Source organism: Triturus cristatus, chromosome 5_2 (genome assembly GCF_964204655.1).
Source record: "Triturus cristatus chromosome 5_2, aTriCri1.1, whole genome shotgun sequence".
NCBI lineage: Eukaryota > Metazoa > Chordata > Amphibia > Caudata > Salamandridae > Triturus > Triturus cristatus.
The window spans coordinates 67,481,866-67,504,230 of NC_140588.1; the positions used below are offsets into that span (position 1 = coordinate 67,481,866).

The window sequence follows — 22,365 nt, forward strand, 5'->3', positions numbered from 1 at the left end:
TTCTCTATTCGCCTTCCCCCTCCCCATTATTTAATGACCTTGTGCTACTCTAATGCATTGCCACTTTTCTCTTAATAAGCTTATTTTTTTTAAACTTAAAAAAAAACTGCACAAAATCGTTATCCAAGTGGGCTGGATGTAATGCAATGACTTTTATCCTATTAATTAATGATCATTATTTTGTCTTCTTGTTCCTCTTAACCCTGAGCGGAGTCTGATTTTTTGGGAGAGCGGGGTGTAAAAAGAAATGAAATTGGCAGCATGAAAAATAACATTTTGCTGTAGAATATTGTTTTTATGCGTAATGTTTGAAAAACAGAGAAAGCAATTTTCCTAGAACCCTCATTGCCCGCCTCTTTAGGTAGATGGATTAGTCCCTTGCCACTAGTCACATGGCATGTTTTTCCTTACGTTTGGAACATTTCAATCAGCGCGCCTGGCATACCTTCACAAACTGCTCACAGGATTCAGAGGCTGCCGTCAGGGCTTTGAGCTGCTCCAATGATGCTCCTGTGTAAGTGATGTTCCTCGTATAACAGCCAGCATTTTCACACGGAGAAACACGCGCTCGTTCCTCTGCGTCATGGCCAACTATTGTTACACCTGCCCACGGGGAAAACAAAGAACAATATATCAAGTTGCTGGTTCTCTGCAGTGGCTGTGAGTTAAAACGATGATGTATCCTCTTTCGAGACGTTGAAAAAACGTGAAGCTCAGAATAATGTCAGCGGCGGTAAGCGAAACATGAAATGTCCACCGCTTACCCACTGGCTTTATACATAAATGTTACTGTGAAACATAATTATGATAAGAAAAAATGAGAGGAAATACTTGAATAGAAATATATGGGATAATACTTTGATCACCCCAAATCATATCCAGCCAAGAGAAATATGTATGAGCAAATTAATAATATCTAGGTAATGGTGCCAAGCATCCATCCTGCCATGAGAATTCATCAGATGTAACGTTGCTGTGTGTGTTTGCTGCATACATTGTCCACTACTGAAATTAAGGGCGTCGATAAGGAGATTTGATGTAAAGTTCATATCTCCACATATAATAATTGGACCTTTCCAACTAGATAATTCCATAAGTAATAGGTGAAATATTGAAGAATCGTCATGATTAGGGCCATAAACTGAACATATAGTAAATGCCCCGTCATCTTTACATACAAATGCAATGACCCAGTACCCCTGGTTATCACAGCAGCCTTTAAGCTTGACCCAGCCACAAAGGCCAGTATCATAGGCCCTTGAGAAGCGTTGACTGATGTTGTGCTTTTATACCCAAGTGCCTTTAGTTGTTTCATTTTGGCTCTGACCAGATGAGTGTTTTTGAGACGTTCATTGGCAGCCTTCATATAGAATAGTTCTGACTTAACATTCCGAAGTTTAGATGCTGTCCACAGACCATTAATATTCCATGATAAAATGCAGCAATCACTATTAATTAGAACCTGCGCTGTATCAACAGTTACATTCATACATATATTTAATCCTTAAAGTTTGTTCTAGATATAGAATATGCAAAGTTTTCTCCTTCCATCCCCAAAGCACCCACAACCCTCCACACCTCTCCCAGAATTCCCCTCTTTCTCCTTTACAAGCATGGGTAACTTGATTAACTGAATTATACTAATTTATTTTCCCATTTCTACATTCTTTGGGCAAGGAAAGGCAGCAGAGGAGTAAACCAACCCAAACCCAGACAACAACAAAAAATGCACTTACATTTTGTCAATATTAATCAAATACTCCCTGTACTTCCCATAACCAGAGTATCTGTGCAATGTGAGAGTTATTGTGATAGGTAGCAATAAATTCTTTCTACTCAACATCTGACAGGGGCCCATTACCTTTGTGTCAATAGTCCACATGCTTTAAACATTGATGCACAACAATAAGTTCTATTTTTAAAAACAATTTTAGGCTTCGCTGGTTCTTACAGAAACACTTGGCCCCCTACCTCCTGGAGAGGTGCAATGAGTTGCTGTAATTGTGAATGACATACCAGGGCTGCATTGCAAAAGTCTGAACTTCCAAAAAAATAAATGTTGCCCAGTCGACCTGGATTAGTTGGACATGCAATCTGGTGTAAAATTACCAATATAAATCAAAATAGCATGAGGACGGTCCTGCTGCTTCCAGTTTTTATTTTTATGAGCCCTTTGTGTTTTGTAGTCGATGGCCCTGTCTGAAACTCTGGGATAGGCTTGATGAACTAGGCATAACTCAAACCCTCTGAGATCATCCTTTCCGAGCCCTCTGGCATACCCAACACACTCATGTTATATCTTTGAGAGTGATTCTCCAAGTCCTCTAACTTCCACGCCAAGGCTTTGGTCTTTGAATCCTCATTCTCCAACTCGGTCTGCATAGCTTGGGCTGTATCCTCAAGACTGGATTTGGTTTTAAGGTGAGATGTTTCAGCAAGGCCCAATCCTTCTCACATTTTGTTCCATGAAGATATATCGAAATATATAATTGTTAATGTTTAGTGCAATCTGTTCAGGGAGTGGAAGGGTCTGAGGCAGCCAGCATATGAGGTTCAGAATTAGCTATGGCAGACTTTTAATGAAGAGCAGTTAAATCTGATAAATCGTTCGCTCATAAATCCCATTGCAGCTAAGGTTTTACTTCATTAACATGCTTAGCTGCGTCCGCACTCCAAGTGACTTGTGTAATGTCTGCTAATATGGCTTTTGATCAGAGATACTTTGCCTGTAACTTTCTTCCCTATTTGTAGTGTTTTTTTATCAAGCTTATGTCTAGCCTCACCTCATTCTATATAAAACTCAATGATGAACTCCTGGTCCGAATTGTCAGTTAGTGAAAAATGGCATCTTGCAAATCAGGCCCAGCACATGTTTCTTCATAACCCAAAGAATCATGGCATCAATTGGAAAGGTCAGCCTATCTAATTGTCTCACCTTTTGAGCTGTGGGTATCCTCTTTATATTGGATTGATTTCTATTATATATCTGATTGGGTCTAAACCACTGACTGAGAATAATTATTGCGATGCCTAATGGTGACTTTTTTTTTAAAAGTATTTTTATTTTCACTTTTATACATAAACAAACATGTAGAGAAGGTAAAACATGATGCCAATGTGAGCACATAGAAGACATTACCTCTGACTTAGTTATACTGGACAGGAGTGGGGAGGAAGAGAGGAGAGGGGCTCCAAGGGAGAGATTAACAGTACGACAGCCACAGAGGGGGTTTCTAGTGTCAGTGTCCAGCCCCAGGCTCTGTCCATGACAATCCCTTATCTGAGGCCTCAGCCGGGTTTGTTGAAGGGTCTTCTGATCACAGTCCATAATGCATCCTCCAGCGGCTTCATATCTTATTGAATTTCTAATGAAAGCCTCTGACCACATATACCACTTTTTGGTCCTATGCATATGTCATCCCTGTTATCCACTGAGATTTTGGGTGGACAATATTTCCATCTTCCAGACCTGTGATAAATCTGTCCTGGTGACCACTAGGCCCTGGGAACAAAATACTTATTTCCTGCAGGGTAAATCACTATCCCTGGGACTCTCAGGAGAATGAAGCGTGAATTAAGCAGGATGTCTTCTTCCAATATGTTCCCCAGTTCCCCAAGTATGCCATCTCCTTATGGACAGATTTCCTGGCATTCCCATAGTGTGTGGAGAATTTTTAACTGTATCAAGTGAAAACGAGCCCCGATGACCATCTCTTGGAGATGCATTCGGGCACACCCATGGATCACTCCCATCGCCTCATGAGGTTCCCGAGGTTGTCTGGCATATTGTTTATGATCACTTTGTAAGTGACTGTTACTGTGACAAGTCCAAGCAGGCCATCCAGCCAAGTGGCTCTCTAGGAGGGATGCATCCAGGAGATCTGGCCAGTCCACCACCTCGGCCATCAAGAAATGTATAAGCTGTGTGTATTTATAATATTGAATGCTCATTACCTCATAGTCCTCCCACAAGCACTCACAGGGCTTCACCATTCCCCCCTTCAATCACATCCCCAAGGTTGGAGATGCAATCAGATGCCACCAGGCAAAGCCCTGTAGTTTCATGACTTTGTGTAGCATGCTGCCTTCCCAGTGAGGTGTGGCCTTAGTCACCCTTCCCTTCAACCCACATGCACCATAGCCCTGTCCCAAGCCACCAAATTCTGCTTGAGACAGGCCCATAGACCAGATTTACCTGCTCCATTAAAAAAATAAAAAAGTGCCATCAAGAAGGCTCCTCCATGGAGCATCTCACAAGGTGCACAGCGTGATCTCCCCTCCCCCCCAACGAGGCATATGCTCGTAGTTGCTTACTTGGAAGCCCAATAGTATGCCAGGATATGGGAGAAGCAATCTCACCTTTACACACTGAGTGGTAGAGCATTCCCCACACAATCCTAGGGGCCTCACCTTCCCATAGTAGTCATCGGACCTCCCTATGTAGCCAAACAAAGAAGGATTCCGGTATCGGAAAAGGGGTTTTGGAAGGGTTATAGTTTTGAGGATGGCTGCCCTGCCTCAGATTGTCAAGGGTAGTTTACTCCATCTAGCCATGTCCCCCTGCAAATTCACCATTTGAGGTTCCCAGTTCTGCTCTTGGAAACATTTAGGGGTCTACTATTTGCTAGCTCATTCGAAGACCACAGAACTGCTTCTGTCAAACAGGGCTTCTTCCACTTTGTAAGCTTGTCAAAGATAGCACTATGGAGCTGCATTCCAAAGTAGCAAAGGGGCAGATACACTCTACAGCTTTCAGCATGCTCCGCTCCATGAGCTGACGCTAGAAGCTTTGCCTGAAAACGGCTATGTGGTCTTGAACCCAAGTAAGGTAAGGGCCTCAGTGCAGTGGCACAACATAAGCCCCATCAGTGCTGGGGCCCCCTCTGGCACTTATCCCGGGCCCTTGGCCTGAGAGCTCCTGAGTGGGTTTGGAGCAAGGAGGCCCCTCCATGTACTTTACAGGGAGGCCCCCTCAAGTTTCGTTATGCCGCTGCCTCAGTGCTTGGTTTCGAGGCGGCCATCCTAAAGTGAGGCGCAGTCCACACAGCCAGCCGAAGAAGCTCAGTAGCAAGCTGCCAGAAACACTCCACGGATCAGCAGTACAGGAGACCTGGCAGCTCACTAGGTAAGCAACGAGGAGGGGCCCGAAGCAGCATATAGCAATACAATACGACCCTCTATCCATGTAAGTAGAAGCCCAAATCAAGGATTAGGTGGAGAAAGGAGGTACATTCTTTCAGGATTATCTCGAGTTAACATCAGCATGCATTTGTGGGGGGCCCTGGTGAGAGCTTGCAGCCTCTACCTGCACTTAAAATGACTGCATCTTGTACCTCAAGTTACTTTTTATAGTAGGGATATTTTCCCAATGGAAGAATATTTGAGGACCTTCCCATGGCTTTAGAGTGCTGGTAAATCTTTCAGAAGTTCCAAAGAAGGAGTGAAGGACATGGATACCAGGACAGGAGTTTTGTCCATAGCACCTGCAGGCATAAGGATTAATATTGGTGATGGGGGTTGCAAGGGACTGTTTTTTTGAGAGCCCACAGTTGAGGGCTACAGTTTAAAGTTAAAATCAGTTACGAGTATATTATTCTTATTTTCATGTCAATATCAGGAACCGTCAAGCAGAAGCGCCACACTGTGGGAGGTTCTAGAGATATGCTCAAAGAGTGAGGTAGGATAGGAGAGCTTTCATTGTGGAGGGTGGGATGAGATCATCTAGATGCAGGACTTCACCCAAGGGTTGGAAAGATCAGCACTAGGCTGACTTGAGCCACCAAAGTGCAGCTTTCTCTGCAGCCACACTTATGACTTGAGATGGCACGAAGACGTCGACAGGCCAGTCTTGTTGGACTCCATATGAAACAGTAACTGAGCAACAGATGCTGTGTTACCACTGTAGAGTCACCAATCTGGTGGGTGAGGGTGAGGGAGGTGTGCCTCTTCTCCACTGTGCTAGGTATGGTTGCAGCCTCGGCTCTGGTGCAGAACTAGAACAAATCGACAACTCCTCCTCATAGAGTACAGATTAGACTGAGCACTAGTAAAACAGTGAAGCTTTTAAGGGATATAGTCCCCACACTAACTCACAGGACCTTGTTCACTTAACTACCAGTCTGCTGCTCACTTGCCAGTGTGGTAGGTGGTCGAGCTCCCTATTTTCAGGGAGGGTATGACTGTGCAGTCCCTGTGTGTGATACTGAAAGTCTATATTGTGAGCCAAATACCTGTGAGTGCCTAGGGTTAGGCTGAAAGTGGTCAGCATGGTTTCTCCTGTGTGAGTGCTGTATGTTTTCTTGACCAAGGTATCCAGAAGGAAGTGGCATCACACAATCAAATATGTGGTGAAATGCAGGTAAACACAAGGAGATGATGGACAGAGCGCTGAAACTTTTCAGACACGCACCCCCAGTCACAGATCTGGGTTGAATCCGTCATCATTCTTTAGCTCACTTCGCCACCTCTGTTCAGGCCCAGCTATATGCAAATCAGTCTTGACCCTGTGCCTCATGGGAACAGTCCAGCCCAAACTGCCAAGCCAGGTCTTCCCTGAACTGGAAACAAGCATCCTGGGACCAGTTTCTGGGTAACACCCTTCATCAGCTAGGTGAATCCAGTTTCAAAGTGAGCAACAGACCCACGTCTGGGCATACCCTACCAACTTAGCATGAACAAAGCAAACACAAGGAGATGATGGACGGAGCGCTGAAACTTTTCAGACACTCACCCCCAGACACAGATCTGGATTTGAATCCATCATCATTCTTTAGCTCACTTCACCACCTCAGTTCAGACCCAGCTATATGCAAATCAGTCTTGACCCTGTGCTCATTGGAACAGTCCAGCCTGAACTGCCAAGCCAGGTCTTCCCTGAACCGGAAACAAGCATCCTGGGACCGGTTTCTGGGTAACACCCTTCATCAGCCAGGGTAGCTTGAATCCAGTGGCAAAGTGAACAAGGGACCCACGTCTGGGCATACCCTGCCAACTTAGGGCGAACAAAGCAAACACAAGGAGATGATGGACGGAGCACTGAAACTTTTCAGACACTCACCCCCAGTCACAGATCTGGGTTGAATCCATCATCATTCTTTAGCTCACTTCACCACCTCAGTTCAGACCCAGCTATATGCAAATCAGTCTTGCCCCTGTGCCTCATGGGAACAGTCCAGCCCGAATTGCCAAGCCAGGTCTTCCCTGAACCGGAAAAAGCATTCTGGGACCGGTTTCTGGGTAACACTCTTCATCAGACAGGCTAGCTTGAATCCAGTGGTATCCAGTGGCAAAGTGAGCATGGGACCGACGTCTCTGGGCATACCCTGCCAACTTAGGGCGAACAAAGCAAACACAAGGAGATGATGGAAGGAGCGCTGAAACTTTTCAGACACTCAACCCCAGTCACAGATCTGGGTTTGACTCCATCATTATTCTTTAGCTCACTTCGCCACCTCAGTTCACACCCAGCTATATGCAAATCAGTCTTGACCCTGTGCCTTATGGGAACAGTCCAGCCCGAACTGAATAGCCAGGTCTTCCCTGAACCGGAAACAAGCATCCCAGGACCGGTTTCTGGGTAACGCCCTTCATCAGCCAGGCTAGCTTGAATCCAGTGGCAAAGTGAGCAAGGGACCCATGTCTGGGCATACCCTGCCAACTTAGGGCAAACAAAGCAAACACAAGGAGATGATGGACGGAGCACTGAAACTTTTCAGACACTCGTCCCCAGTCACAGATCTGAGTTGAATACATCATCATTCTTTAGCTCACTTCACCACCTCAGTTTAGACCCAGCTATATGCAAATCCGTCTTGACCCTGTGCCTCATGGGAACAGTCCAGACTGAGCTGCCAAGCCTAGTCTTCCCTGAACTGGAAAAAGCATCCTGGGACCGGTTTCTAGGTAACACCCTTCATCAGCCAGGCTAGCTTGAATCCAGTGGCAAAGTGAGCATGGGACCCATGTCTGGGCATACACTACCAACTTAGGACGAACAAAGCAAACACAAGGAGATGATGGACGGAGCGCTGAAACTTTTCAGACACTCACCCCCAGACACAGATCTGGATTTGAATCCATCATCATTCTTTAGCTCACTTGGCCACCTCAGTTCAGACCCAGCTATATGCAAATCAGTCTTGACCCTGTGCTCATGGGAACAGTCCAGCCTGAACTGCCAAGCCAGGTCTTGCCTGAACCGGAAACAAGCATCCTGGGACTGGTTTCTGGGTAACACCCTTCATCAGCCAGGCTAGCTTGAATCCAGTGGCAAAGTGAACAAGGGACCCACGTCTGGGCATACCCTGCCAACTTAGGGCGAACAAAGCAAACACAAGGAGATGATGGACGGAGCACTGAAACTTTTCAGACACTCACCCCAGTCACAGATCTGGGTTGAATCCATCATCATTCTTTAGCTCACTTCACCACCTCAGTTCAGACCCAGCTATATGCAAATCAGTCTTGCCCCTGTGTCTCATGGGAACAGTCCAGCCCGAATTGCCAAGCCAGGTCTTCCCTGAACCCGAAAAAGCATTCTGGGACCGGTTTCTGGGTAACACTCTTCATCAGACAGGCTAGCTTGAATCAAGTGGTATCCAGTGGCAAAGTGAGCATGGGACCCACGTCTCTGGGCATACCCTGCCAACTTAGGGCGAACAAAGCAAACACAAGGAGATGATGGACGGAGCGCTGAAACTTTCCAGACACTCAACCCCAGTCACAGATCTGGGTTTGACTCCATCATCATTCTTTAGCTCACTTCGCCACCTCAGTTCACACCCAGCTATATGCAAATCAGTCTTGACCCTGTGCCTTATGGGAACAGTCCAGCCCGAACTGAATAGCCAGGTCTTCCCTGAACCGGAAACAAGCATCCTAGGACCGGTTTCTGGGTAACGCCCATCATCAGCCAGGCTAGCTTGAATCCAGTGGCAAAGTGAGCAAGGGACCCATGTCTGGGCATACCCTGCCAACTTAGGGCAAACAAAGCAAACACAAGGAGATGATGGACGGAGCACTGAAACTTTTCAGACACTCACCCCCAGTCACAGATCTGAGTTGAATACATCATCATTCTTTAGCTCACTTCACCACCTCAGTTTAGACCCAGCTATATGCAAATCCGTCTTGACCCTGTGCCTCATGGGAACAGTCCAGACCGAGCTGCCAAGCCTAGTCTTCCCTGAACCGGAAAAAGCATCCTGGGACCGGTTTCTAGGTAACACCCTTCATCAGCCAGGCTAGCTTGAATCCAGTGGCAAAGTGAGCATGGGACCCACGTCTGGGCATACACTACCAACTTAGGACGAACAAAGCAAACACAAGGAGATGATGGACGGAGCGCTGAAACTTTTCAGACACTCACCCCCAGACACAGATCTGGATTTGAATCCATCATCATTCTTTAGCTCACTTCGCCACCTCAGTTCAGACCCAGCTATATGCAAATCAGTCTTGACCCTGTGCTCATGGGAACAGTCCAGCCTGAACTGCCAAGCCAGGTCTTCCCTGAACCGGAAACAAGCATCCTGGGACCGGTTTCTGGGTAACACCCTTCATCAGCCAGGCTAGCTTGAATCCAGTGGCAAAGTGAACAAGGGACCCACGTCTGGGCATACCCTGCCAACTTAGGGCAAACAAAGCAAACACAAGGAGATGATGGACGGAGCACTGAAACTTTTCAGACACTCACCCCCAGTCACAGATCTGGGTTGAATCCATCATCATTCTTTAGCTCACTTCACCACCTCAGTTCAGACCCAGCTATATGCAAATCAGTCTTGCCCCTGTGCCTCATGGGAACAGTCCAGCCCGGATTGCCAAGCCAGGTCTTCCCTGAACCGGAAAAAGCATTCTGGGACCCGTTTCTGGGTAACACTCTTCATCAGACAGGCTAGCTTGAATCCAGTGGTATCCAGTGGCAAAGTGAGCATGGGACCCACGTCTCTGGGCATACCCTGCCAATTTAGGGTGAACAAAGCAAACACAAGGAGATGATGGACGGAGCACTGAAACTTTTCAGACACTCAACCCCAGTCACAGATCTGGGTTTGACTCCATCATCATTCTTTAGCTCACTTCGCCACCTCAGTTCACACCCAGCTATATGCAAATCAGTCTTGACCCTGTGCCTTATGGGAACAGTCCAGCCCGAACTGAATAGCCAGGTCTTCCCTGAACCGGAAACAAGCATCCTAGGACCGGTTTCTGGGTAACGCCCTTCATCAGCCAGGCTAGCTTGAATCCAGTGGCAAAGTGAGCAAGGGACCCATGTCTGGGCATACCCTGCCAACTTAGGGCAAACAAAGCAAACACAAGGAGATGATGGACGGAGCACTGAAACTTTTCAGACACTCACCCCCAGTCACAGATCTGAGTTGAATACATCATCATTCTTTAGCTCACTTCACCACCTCAGTTTAGACCCAGCTATATGCAAATCCGTCTTGACCCTGTGCCTCATGGGAACAGTCCAGACCGAGCTGCCAAGCCTAGTCTTCCCTGAACCGGAAAAAGCATCCTGGGACCGGTTTCTAGGTAACACCCTTCATCAGCCAGGCTAGCTTGAATCCAGTGGCAAAGTGAGCATGGGACCCACGTCTGGGCATACACTGCCAACCTAGGGCGAACAAAGCAAACACAAGGAGATGATGGACGGAGCGCTGTAACCTTTCAGACACTCACCCCCAGACACAGATCTGGGTTTGAATCCATCATCATTTTTTAGCTCACTTCGCCACCTCAGTTCAGACCCAGCTATATGCAAATCAGTCTTGACCCTGTGCCTCATAGGAACAGTCCAGCCCGAACTGAATAACCAGGTCTTCCCTGAACCAGAAACAAGCATCCTGGGACTGGTTTCTGGGTAACACCCTTCATCAGCCAGGCTAGCTTGAATCTGTGGCATCCAGTGGCAAAGTGAGCATGGGACCCACGTCTGGGCATACACTGCCAACCTAGGGCGAACAAAGCAAACACAAGGAGATGATGGACGGAGCGCTGTAACCTTTCAGACACTCACCCCCAGACACAGATCTGGGTTTGAATCCATCATCATTTTTTAGCTCACTTCGCCACCTCAGTTCAGACCCAGCTATATGCAAATCAGTCTTGACCCGGTGCCTCATAGGAACAGTCCAGCCCGAACTGAATAACCAGGTCTTCCCTGAACCGGAAAAAGCATCCTGGGACCGGTTTCTAGGTAACACCCTTCATCAGCCAGGCTAGCTTGAATCCAGTGGCAAAGTGAGCATGAGACCCACGTCTGGGCATACACGGCCAACCTAGGGCGAACAAAGCAAACACAAGGAGATGATGGACAGAGCACTGAAACTTTTCAGACACTCACCCCCAGTCACAGATCTGGGTTGAATCCATCATCATTCTTTAGCTCACTTCGCCACCTCAGTTCAGACCCAGCTATATGCAAATCAGTCTTGACCATGTGCCTCATGGGACCAGTCCAGCCCGAACTGCTAAGCCAGGTCTTCCCTGAACCAGAAACAAGCATCCTGGGACCGGTTTCTGGGTAACATCCATCATCAGCCAGGCTAGCTTGAATCCAGTGGCAAAGTGAGCAAGGGAGCTACATCTGGGCATACCCTGCCAACTTAGGGCGAACAAAGCAAACACAAGGAGATGAAGGAAAGAGCGCTGAAACTATTCAGACATTTGCCCCCAGTCACAGATCTGGGTTGCATCCATCATCATTCTTTAGCTCAGTTTGCCACCTCAGTCCGGACCCAGCTATATGCAAATCAGTCTTGACCCTGTGCCTTATGGGAACAGTGTAGCCCGAACTGAATAGCCAGGTCTTCCCTGAACCGGAAACAAGCATCCTAGGACCGGTTTCTGGGTAACACCCTTCATCAGCCAGGCTAGCTTGAATCTGTGGCATCCAGTGGCAAAGTGAGCATGGGACCCACGTCTGGGCATACACTGCCAACCTAGGGCGAACAAAGCAAACACAAGGAGATGATGGACGGAGCGCTGTAACCTTTCAGACACTCACCCCCAGACACAGATCTGGGTTTGAATCCATCATCATTTTTTAGCTCACTTCGCCACCTCAGTTCAGACCCAGCTATATGCAAATCAGTCTTGACCCGGTGCCTCATAGGAACAGTCCAGCCCGAACTGAATAACCAGGTCTTCCCTGAACCGGAAAAAGCATCCTGGGACCGGTTTCTAGGTAACACCCTTCATCAGCCAGGCTAGCTTGAATCCAGTGGCAAAGTGAGCATGGGACCCACGTCTGGGCATACACTGCCAACCTAGGGCGAACAAAGCAAACACAAGGAGATGATGGACAGAGCACTGAAACTTTTCAGACACTCACCCCCAGTCACAGATCTGGGTTGAATCCATCATCATTCTTTAGCTCACTTCGCCACCTCAGTTCAGACCCAGCTATATGCAAATCAGTCGTGACCATGTGCCTCATGGGACCAGTCCAGCCCGAACTGCTAAGCCAGGTCTTCCCTGAACCAGAAACAAGCATCCTGGGACCGGTTTCTGGGTAACACCCATCATCAGCCAGGCTAGCTTGAATCCAGTGGCAAAGTGAGCAAGGGAGCTACATCTGGGCATACCCTGGCAACTTAGGGCGAACAAAGCAAACACAAGGAGATGAAGGAAAGAGCGCTGAAACTATTCAGACATTTGCCCCCAGTCACAGATCTGGGTTGCATCCATCATCATTCTTTAGCTCAGTTTGCCACCTCAGTCCGGACCCAGCTATATGCAAATCAGTCTTGACCCTGTGCCTTATGGGAACAGTCTAGCCCGAACTGAATAGCCAGGTCTTCCCTGAACCGGAAACAAGCATCCTAGGACCTGTTTCTGGGTAACACCCTTCATCAGCCAGGCTAGCTTGAATCTGTGGCATCCAGTGGCAAAGTGAGCATGGGACCCACGTCTGGGCATACACTGCCAACCTAGGGTGAACAAAGCAAACACAAGGAGATGATGGACGGAGCGCTGTAACCTTTCAGACACTCACCCCCAGACACAGATCTGGGTTTGAATCCATCATCATTTTTTAGCTCACTTCGCCACCTCAGTTCAGACCCAGCTATATGCAAATCAGTCTTGACCCTGTGCCTCATAGGAACAGTCCAGCCCGAACTGAATAACCAGGTCTTTCCTGAACCGGAAAAAGCATCCTGGGACCGGTTTCTAGGTAACACCCTTCATCAGCTAGGCTAGCTTGAATCCAGTGGCAAAGTGAGCATGGGACCCACGTCTGGGCATACACTGCCAACCTAGAGCGAACAAAGCAAACACAAGGAGATGATGGACGGAGCACTGAAACTTTTCAGACACTCACCTCCAGTCACAGATCTGAGTTGAATACATCATCATTCTTTAGCTCACTTCACCACCTCAGTTCAGACCCTGCTATATGCAAATCAGTCTTGACCCTGTGCCTCATGGGAACAGTCCAGCCCGAGCTGCCAAGCCAAGTCTTCCCTGAACCAGAAAAAGCATCCTGGGACCGGTTTCTAGGTAACACCCTTCATCAGCCAGGCTAGCTTGAATCCAGTGGCAAAGTGAGCAAGGGACCCACGTCTGGGCATACCCTGCCAACTTAGTGGCATCTCAGTCGAATATGTGGTGAAATCCCAGTAGCCAGTGTTTAATTTGTAAAATAAAGAGTGCCTGTGCGGAAGCTCTGCACAGAAGCCCGCGGCCGGTGAAAGTCCACCTCATGCCTCCTTAATCCACTCCCAGACGCTCCCTGCCCCTTTATCTCAATCTTGCAAGTTTCTGTTTTCTGCTTTTCTGAAGGTTTTTTAGTCTTTCTCTTCTTCTGTCGATCCTATTTATAGTTGTATTTCCTCTGTAGCACCCAGTAAAAATTTGATGTGGAAAAATAAGTGCTAGTCCCCAGACGTAAGTGCTGGTTGCTCCTACAGCAACCACCTGCTCAAATTAAGCACTGCCTGTAGCCAGTGACATGGTGAAATTGTCAGGGAGCATGTCTGAAATAAAGATGGAACTGTGTGGGAGTTTGTATAATCCACTCTGACCAAACAACGTAATTGTAAGCCTTTACTGTAAAGGTCAATGTGAACCACTAGTGCCCCAGGCATCACGAGTGTGTGGATGTATTTAAAGACAGTGGGAGACAGGGTTATATTATCAATTACCTGTTGAGTTTTCAGATTGCATGTCACACTCAACTGGAAAAGGATCTTCACCATGAACTAGTCCATCGGGGTCTATGGTGTAGACCCCAGATTCCAAAACTCCTGCACTCTTGAGGGCTGCACATGAATTCAGTACTACAGAGAAAGAAAAAGAGACATTGACAAATAGACATATGTTTTATGTATGTATATTCTTTTGTTTAGCACAAACCCAGAGGAGCCCTGTATGTTTCCTCCAACGGAATTAGGTTAATGATTTGGTTTTGTGCTTCTAGCAAAATGCACAGTATTCATGAAAGAACATGGAAAATGATATTTCTATGGGTCTCTATCAGAGAGACACTTTGTTGTCTGTATTTTATAAAAAATCAACCTCATCAGTGAAATTAATAACCTTCATTATTACCTTACACTAATTAAAACATTAAGGGCAAATTTGCACCCACCTGTACACTAGTCAAAACTGGCTCACCTGGATTGCCAATATCGATCAGGTAAACTATAATGTGGCTTTTTATTTCTAGTGACTGAGGCTGCCTCGGACCCTACTACTGGCACCGCTTAATAGTCTCACTTCCCTGGAGTGACTCAGGCTGTCCTTAACAGAACAATGAGCATGTCTGTTTGAAGAAAGCACAGAGTAGCTTGTTTTGATTTTGTCAGGTATAACTCCCTAACACACAGGAGAATGGATCATCTCATACCTTTTACACCCCTAGATACCACCAACAGGTTTGACGTCCTTAGTGGCCTGGAAGACTGTGACTGATGCCATCGAGCCACAGGGGAGGGGGTGAAGGTATTCTGTGGAGACACAGGGGGAGACACGGGTGTAGGTACGGGGGAAAAAGGCTCAACTGATATTAACCCACCCAATGGGTACAATGCTATTTGCAGCTCTGGGGGTAATACACGTAATTCGGGGCAGCTTTACTGTTACTCAGATACTTCTACCCCGGCCAATGGAAGTACAAGTCCGACCCTACTATCTGAAGACCCCATGCCAGGGGAGGCAACCCATGTCCACACCTTACACCCACCATCCATTGAGGCTGTTAGTCTAACAGAACGGGGATATAAGATGGCGAGTTGGAATATTGCGGGATGGAATAACAAGATAGATTGTCTAGGATGGTTAGAATTTATAACCCAATTTGATATCTTGTGTCTCCAGGAGACTTGGGCGGCCGAAGATGTCTATCTTGATGGGTATGTTGCCTATAATTGCCATGCTCAGCCATCCAACATGGGGAGAGCCAGTGGTGGAATGGTGATATTGCTTTCTGTGAGGCTACCGGTTCGAGTAAAAATCCACCGGACCGTCGGTCTGCACTCTCAGTTGCTGTGGTTACAAAACAGGAATGGGCGTAATGTTTTAGTTATTAATCACTACAACAATACCTTTAACCACTCCAAAACAGATATGGTTGATGAACTTGAAGTGGAGGTGGAAAGGTTATATGGGCGCAGTGATGTGTCTTTTGATATTTTGTGGGGCGGAGATTTCAACATTCACATGTGCCCATTTGTTGGCAAAAGGGTGTGTGGGTATGGGGATGAGGTGGGGGAAGATCAGATCCACTTTATACATTCGGTTTATGGGGAATCCCTAAACACTCTTATGCTTAAAATGGATTTATGCATTATGTTACCTGGCGTGGACAGTGAGGGTAATTCGGTGCCAACCTTTATTGGTAGGAATTGTGCCACGGTTATCGACTACCTCATTGTCTCTTCCAGTATTACAGCTTTGTGTTCTTTACCTGTAATAGTAGACCCAGCCCTAAGCGATCATAACTGTCTAACAATGTATCTCTCCTTGTGGGGGGATAAAGTAAAGGCGGTACATGGTACAGTGACAGATATAGTTCCACATAGACCCAATGGCCCTAGAATTAAATGGGGTAGGCAAAATGAGGAACATTTACTATGTACCATTGTGTCTGCCTGTATAGATGAGGTGGAATGCTGTCTCGAACCCGAAAAGGATAATGCTGATATTCTAGCTAGTTTCGATATCTTTAATAAAAACATTGCAGAAATCTTAACTGGAAGAAAACCAAAGGGCCCTAGGATTAACGGGGGATGGTTCAACAGGGAATGTACTAAATCCCTACAAAGACTCAAAGTTGCTCTTAAGGGTAAACCCAGAGATAAGGAAGCAGTTAAAACCCTCAGAAGGGAATACTCAATTCATCTGAGGGATAGGAAACAGGAACTAAGGGAAGAGGCCTGGAACAACCTGACTAAGGCAGTGGATCTTAAGGATACCAAGCTGTTCTGGTCCACTGTCAATAGTCCCTTCCTCCGAAATGAAGAAGTCCCGGTAATGTCTGCCCAGGTATCTGAGGAACAATGGGTGACTCATTTTACTAGTATTTTTAACCCTGAAGGACTAGCTGTAGGGGGGGAAAGTGAAACCCTGGCTTTTATCCCCATACCTCTTAATATCACAGTCTCTGAGGTGGATGCTGCCATCCGGGTCAGTAAGGGGGGAAAGGCGCCGGGCCCTGATGGGGTACCCGTTGACCTTTATAAAGCCAAGATTTCCATATGGAGCCCATTGTTAACAAAGGTTTTTAATGCCGCTGCAATGATTGCGGCCCCACAGACTTGGGGGGAATCAATCATTATTCCGGTGTATAAAAAAGGGGAGAGGGGTGAGGCAAAAAACTACCGCCCGATTTCTCTCCTCACTGCTTCTCTAAAAATTATGAGTAGGGTATTACTGAGTCGCCTTGAGGAATGGGTAGAAGATAAAGGGATCCTTGCGGATTCCCAGTACGGATTCCGCAAGGGGTTAGGCACTATAGAACAGTGCATTAATTTAGACCTTATTATATGCAAATATACACGGGCCAAACAAGGCTCGTTGTTTCTTTGCTTTGCCGACCTGTCCAGTGCCTTTGACTTGGTTGACCATGGTCTTCTGTGGTCAACCTTGCTGGACATGGGAGCTCCACAGGATATCATCTATTTCTTGGCCCAACTTTATAGGAATCTGACAGCTAAGATACGATACGGGCAATCGGGGGAGTGTACACCCAGTGTTAAAATAGGTTCCGGAATTAGGCAGGGATGCGTCCTTGCACCTCTTCTTTTCTCCCTTTTTATTAATGCAATCGAGTCGGAACTACGGTCCACCAGTGCAGATGCACCGACTGCTGGCGGCCTGTCCATCCCAATACTGCTTTATGCGGATGACGCGGTTCTGCTCTCACAAACCCCTCTAGGGTTGCAAAAACTTATGAATAAATTTGCAGATTTTATTAATGGGAGAAAATTAAAAATTAATAATTCAAAAACTTTTATAATGCCCTGTGGGAAGAAAATTAAAAACCTAAGGTCCTTCACAGTTATGGACCAAACTATAAAAGTGGTGGACAAATTCTGTTATCTGGGTATCACTTTTAATAGGGGGGGATGTGGACACCTGAAATGATTAATGTAAGAGCCAAAATGGCCAAGTGTTCTCTTGGCATATTTAGGTTTGCATCCAAGCTAGGCTCAAGACGGATACCAGACATGTTGTACTTATATCGCCATAAATGTGTTGCTCTGGCCCTATATGGTTCAGGAGTGTGGGGCCATTGTAATAACAACATGCTCCAGGTTGAGGAAAACAAATTTGTTAAAAAACTCCTGTGTTTACCATCTTCTGCCTCAACAAAGCTGATCCATCAGGAGGCTGGTCTAGAATTTCTATCTGACTTGATCAGATTAAGACCCCTGTTAGTATGGAGATCTATATGGGCCAAGGAACAGACTGGTTTTACAAGAAAGATTATTTTAGATTGTCTTTACATGGACAAATGTTCCCGCATCCCCTGGCTTAACTATATTACCCGAACATTTAATGATGTTTTTAATCTCACGGTGCGTGATAACCCTTCTTGTGTTTTAGATATCCCGAAGAGTGAGATTAAATATGAATTTCTGAGGGATAGCATGGTGAAGCGTAACGCAGCTACTGCTCTGTTTTCCTCACATGTTTTTTACGACAGACACACTAAGGAAGAAACGGGGCTCTCAGGATACCTTAAAATGGTTACTATTCGATCCCACCAATATGTATTGACAAGACTACGGATGGGGATTGTTCATTTGCTTGTTGCGTACCCTGTAATGAAGACTTATACTACTGCCCCCTGTCCGTGTGATGGGACCACAAAGCAAAGTTCGGAGCATTTTTTATTGTTATGCCCTCTTTATCTCCATCTTCGAAAAGTATATCTGAAACCGCTTTTTAAAAAATATAATGTATTCAATATTGTTTCGGCCATGGGGCTTTTATTTGGACTTAATTCACAGGACATCTGTTTTTTTACTGCTGTATATATTTTAAAATCGATACGTCTGAGGAAAAGCACTCTTTTTTTCGATATGTGATTAATTTAAAACTTGCTATATCCTCATGTTTTAATACTTATGTATGTATGTACTTTTATGATTATTAATCAATGATCGAATAAAGTTTTTGAATTGAATTGATTTTGTCAGTCGTTTAGAATATGACTGTATGATGGGGCGGCCATGCTGATTATGGGACCAATTCAACTTCTTGTGTGAGAACTCCTTCCAATACACAACACAATTAGGCCAAATAAATGCATCATGTACCGTATCTAGACTTCGACCACCGCAGTTTGCTGATTCGCTCTTTATGCTAAATCCCCCATTCTGGGGCCTAATTCATATTTCTATTAAAACCGGTCTGTACTTTAACATGTATTCAATTCACTACATAGTGCACTGCACAGCGAGCCTGGTTCAGAAGTCAGATGTTAGAAGCAACCTGTAAGTAAGGCAGTTAATGCTGTCCACAAAACCCCAACCAATCCTAGGCCTAATCTAATTCTTTGTGCAGAAAAAAAAAACTTTTAATTATATAGAAAACCCTTTACTTATGCTAGACACTTTTTCAGATTTCTTAAGATTATAATAATGAATGCATTTTTTTCCGCACAAAAGTGCAGGTGGAACCTTAACTAGATGTTTTATCCCGCCTGCAAACGAGACAGCTTTGTTTATTAACATTAAAGTTAAAACTTAATTTTTGAGCGCCTTTTATCAAAAAATGTACATACTTTTTTCTGTCTTTAAAGTTGGGTCTCTTGTCTTCTTGAAAACAGGGGCCAGCTTCCTAAGTGTATTTCCAAAAGCCATTATGTTACTTTTAGACGTAATTACCTTCAAATAGTGTTTCCGTGAGTAGTGATCAAACACCACTGAACTCCACTGATAGTCTACAAATATTAAGTCTAAGAGAATTACTACATATACATACAAGAGTAAGAAATGTTTATTTTCCAATTCAACTGGGTTAGGAGTGAAGATTCTCACCCATTTAAGCATAGCAGGAAGATCAGCATAATACGCATTATGGTGCAAGTATGCACCTCTGTTAAAGCGCATTCTTAATTGACAGCTTCCTAAATGAACATCTATCCGGCCACATTCAAATCTGTGTCAACTATCCTTGTGGGAGGGCCACTAGGATGGAAAGATGTCAACTCAGGATCCCACAGTGTACACATTTCTGCGAGAGGTTCAGTCAATCGATCTTGGCAAAAGTCATTGAATGATCAATAAAAGCTGTGTTGACCGGCTGCCCTTTTCTTGTAACATACCTATTTAAGAGTGTATGATTTATAAGTTCATTATCCTAACCTGCTACTTTTGCATGCATGCCTCTCTGCTCATATGTAAGATAACAGATTCTTCTACTCACAATTGAAATTGTATCAATTTATGTTGGCAAAGATTTTTCATGGAAAATTTAAGAATAACATTTAAAGTCACATTTAAGGTATCTTTTTATTAACCGGGAATAAAATGCTCCCCTTCAATGGCTGTGGAATTTGCGCTATTTCAATGCATTAAAAATAGAAACAGGCAACAGTCTTAAGCCATAATTCTACATCATTCTTGATATGGTAGATAGCATGTTGTCTTAGTATGAAGACTTATCCTTTGGCAGAGCAAATTCCCTATAACAGTAACCAGGCTCTGTTTTTTCTGAATATTTACAGAATACAACTGTCGAAAATATTCCAAGTCTGATATAGGAATTGAGGTTCATCTTAACCTAGATGAAACTAATATGGCAATAACATCCCAATATTTTTTGGACCGCTTTTCATTTGCTGCACAAGATTTAAGATATACTTCTCTTTGAGTTTTGAGTTCATTTCTAACTTGTTATAAATTTCCTGAATCACAAAATCTACCATTCCTCAGCTAAAAAAAAGCCCTCAAGAGACGGGGATATTTGGCATGTAGCATGTATCTTACCATTTGGTGACTGGGAAAGCTAAGAATGTTCATGAGCAGTGAATGAATTATAGCAAATGTGAAGCTTTACAGAATTGCTTTGTACAAATCGGTGGTTGTCTTTCCTTTTATTTTTTATTTACATAGCACTACCTTCTTTATTGCAAGCAGCATCAAAGATCACCGTGGATCATTCCTAATCCCTTTAAATGTCATCTGTGTATATAACGGAGACGGTTCTTTTGTAGTGTCCAGTTGACCCAACAATGTATAAGAAGGAGCATAGAATGCTGAATGCAAAAGGATAACACCAAAAATGTATAGCACTGTGAAACAACAAAACTCAGATTACAAGAATTATATAAAGCAGATTACTAATATGGGTTCTGTTACAAGATGTGGAGGATCTGAAGTCTGGCACTGAGTTCATCAACTAGATTCTGGACATTCTAAAAGAGAAAGTTGAAGCCTCCAAGATGAAGGTTGACTAAATCTGTGGGGTTAGGATGATGACAGCAGATTAAAAATTGTGTAGGTAGTGTGTTAATCATATATTTTTGACAACTAGAAGAGGAGCTTAGCCAAGTGACACTTATGAGTGACATTTTGGAAAGAAAGAGCTAGTAGGAATAAGATTAAACTAATAGACCTTTCAGAGAATATCAACAGGGATTATAGACGTTTTGGTGACACCAACGTTGTTGGAGTTTGTAGTTAACATAATACCTCCATCACAGTTTTTAGTGGAAGGAGTGGACCTGTTATCAGGGATTAAGGAGCTCATTTAGAGAGGGGCAGTGCTGCCGACTTACCATACCCTTGGTTCCCTCTCCCCATTTAGAGGTGGGGGAACTGTAGAATTTACGATGGCACAGCTAATGTTGGTTCCACTGTTGGAAACCCCTGACCTCACTCCTGTGCCACTACCAGCCTCCAGGTCACCGTGATGGTAACTCCGTCCTATGTAGGGTGTAGTGACGTCACTCATTTTCCCTGCCTGGGTCCACCATGTGTGTCATGGTGACCTCGGCTGGGAAAGCTTACCACCCCACATGCAGGGAGAAAACTCACTGTGCATCAGGGCTATTACTTTTTTATTTTAGTGAAACAAATTCCCATTTGAGGAGTTTGTTTGGCTGAAACAAAAAATACACTGAGTGGCTCACGAAAACATGGCACCTGTGCAGCATACTGCATGGAGGCCAGGGCCCCTGCTGACCTGCGGTGCTGGTAGCCCGTCTGCCATTGGTTAAATTATACCCCAAGACCCTCCGACTTCTATCATTTTCAGGCTCCTTTATGTCAGGGACAGAGACATGTTTAAAGAGAAGCATCATTTTGCAGGTTGTATGATTTTACAACGCATTCCGTTGTAACGCATGCCTTTACCACGCATGTGTTACAACGCGAATGCCATCACCACGCATTACCTTTACCACAAAAATGCCTTCGACACGCATACTTTTACAACGATTTTCGTTGTTAAAATATGCATGTTAATGGCATTTTCATGTTAAAGGATATCACCCTAAAAATGTACCCTTTAAATTTACCCCTGCGCGACACCACCCCCTCATTCCCCCTTACCTCTCCTCTCCTTGATCTTCCGAGGTGACGTTGCATGTCGTTAAGAGGAAGCGGGAGTGTCCTTCTGTTTCCTCTAATGACGCCTATTGCCTCCATATCTTTTTCTTTAAAGGAGGGAAACAGGTGCGTTTTGTTTTAATTTTATTTTGGGGGTGCCCCCCCAGTCCCCTTTTTGAATCCTATACTTTTTTGGGGGGCGGGGGACCCCCCAAGCCCCCTTTTTTTTTCTTTTAACTTTAGCACACTTGCCTTTACTACGTAACTCGTAGTAAAGATATGCGTGGTAAAGGCTATTCGTTGTAACCACGCATGCGTCGTAATGCATGCGTGGTTATGGTTATGCGTGGAAACG

The 22,365-nt window shown here is 45.1% G+C and overlaps 1 protein-coding gene across 1 annotated transcript in view; it reads right to left on the reverse strand.

The window, feature by feature from the left end:
* Positions 1 to 427: 427 nt before the first annotated feature.
* The window catches only part of LOC146822669 (uncharacterized), a 344,571-nt gene continuing 322,633 nt past the window's right edge, over positions 428 to 22,365 (reverse strand). The window contains exons 7-8 of the mRNA XM_085606260.1: positions 14,154 to 14,288; positions 428 to 603 (exon numbers count right to left, since the gene is read on the reverse strand). Coding sequence (XP_085462386.1) covers positions 428 to 603; positions 14,154 to 14,288 — 311 coding nt within the window. The remainder of the gene's footprint in view (positions 604 to 14,153; positions 14,289 to 22,365) is intronic.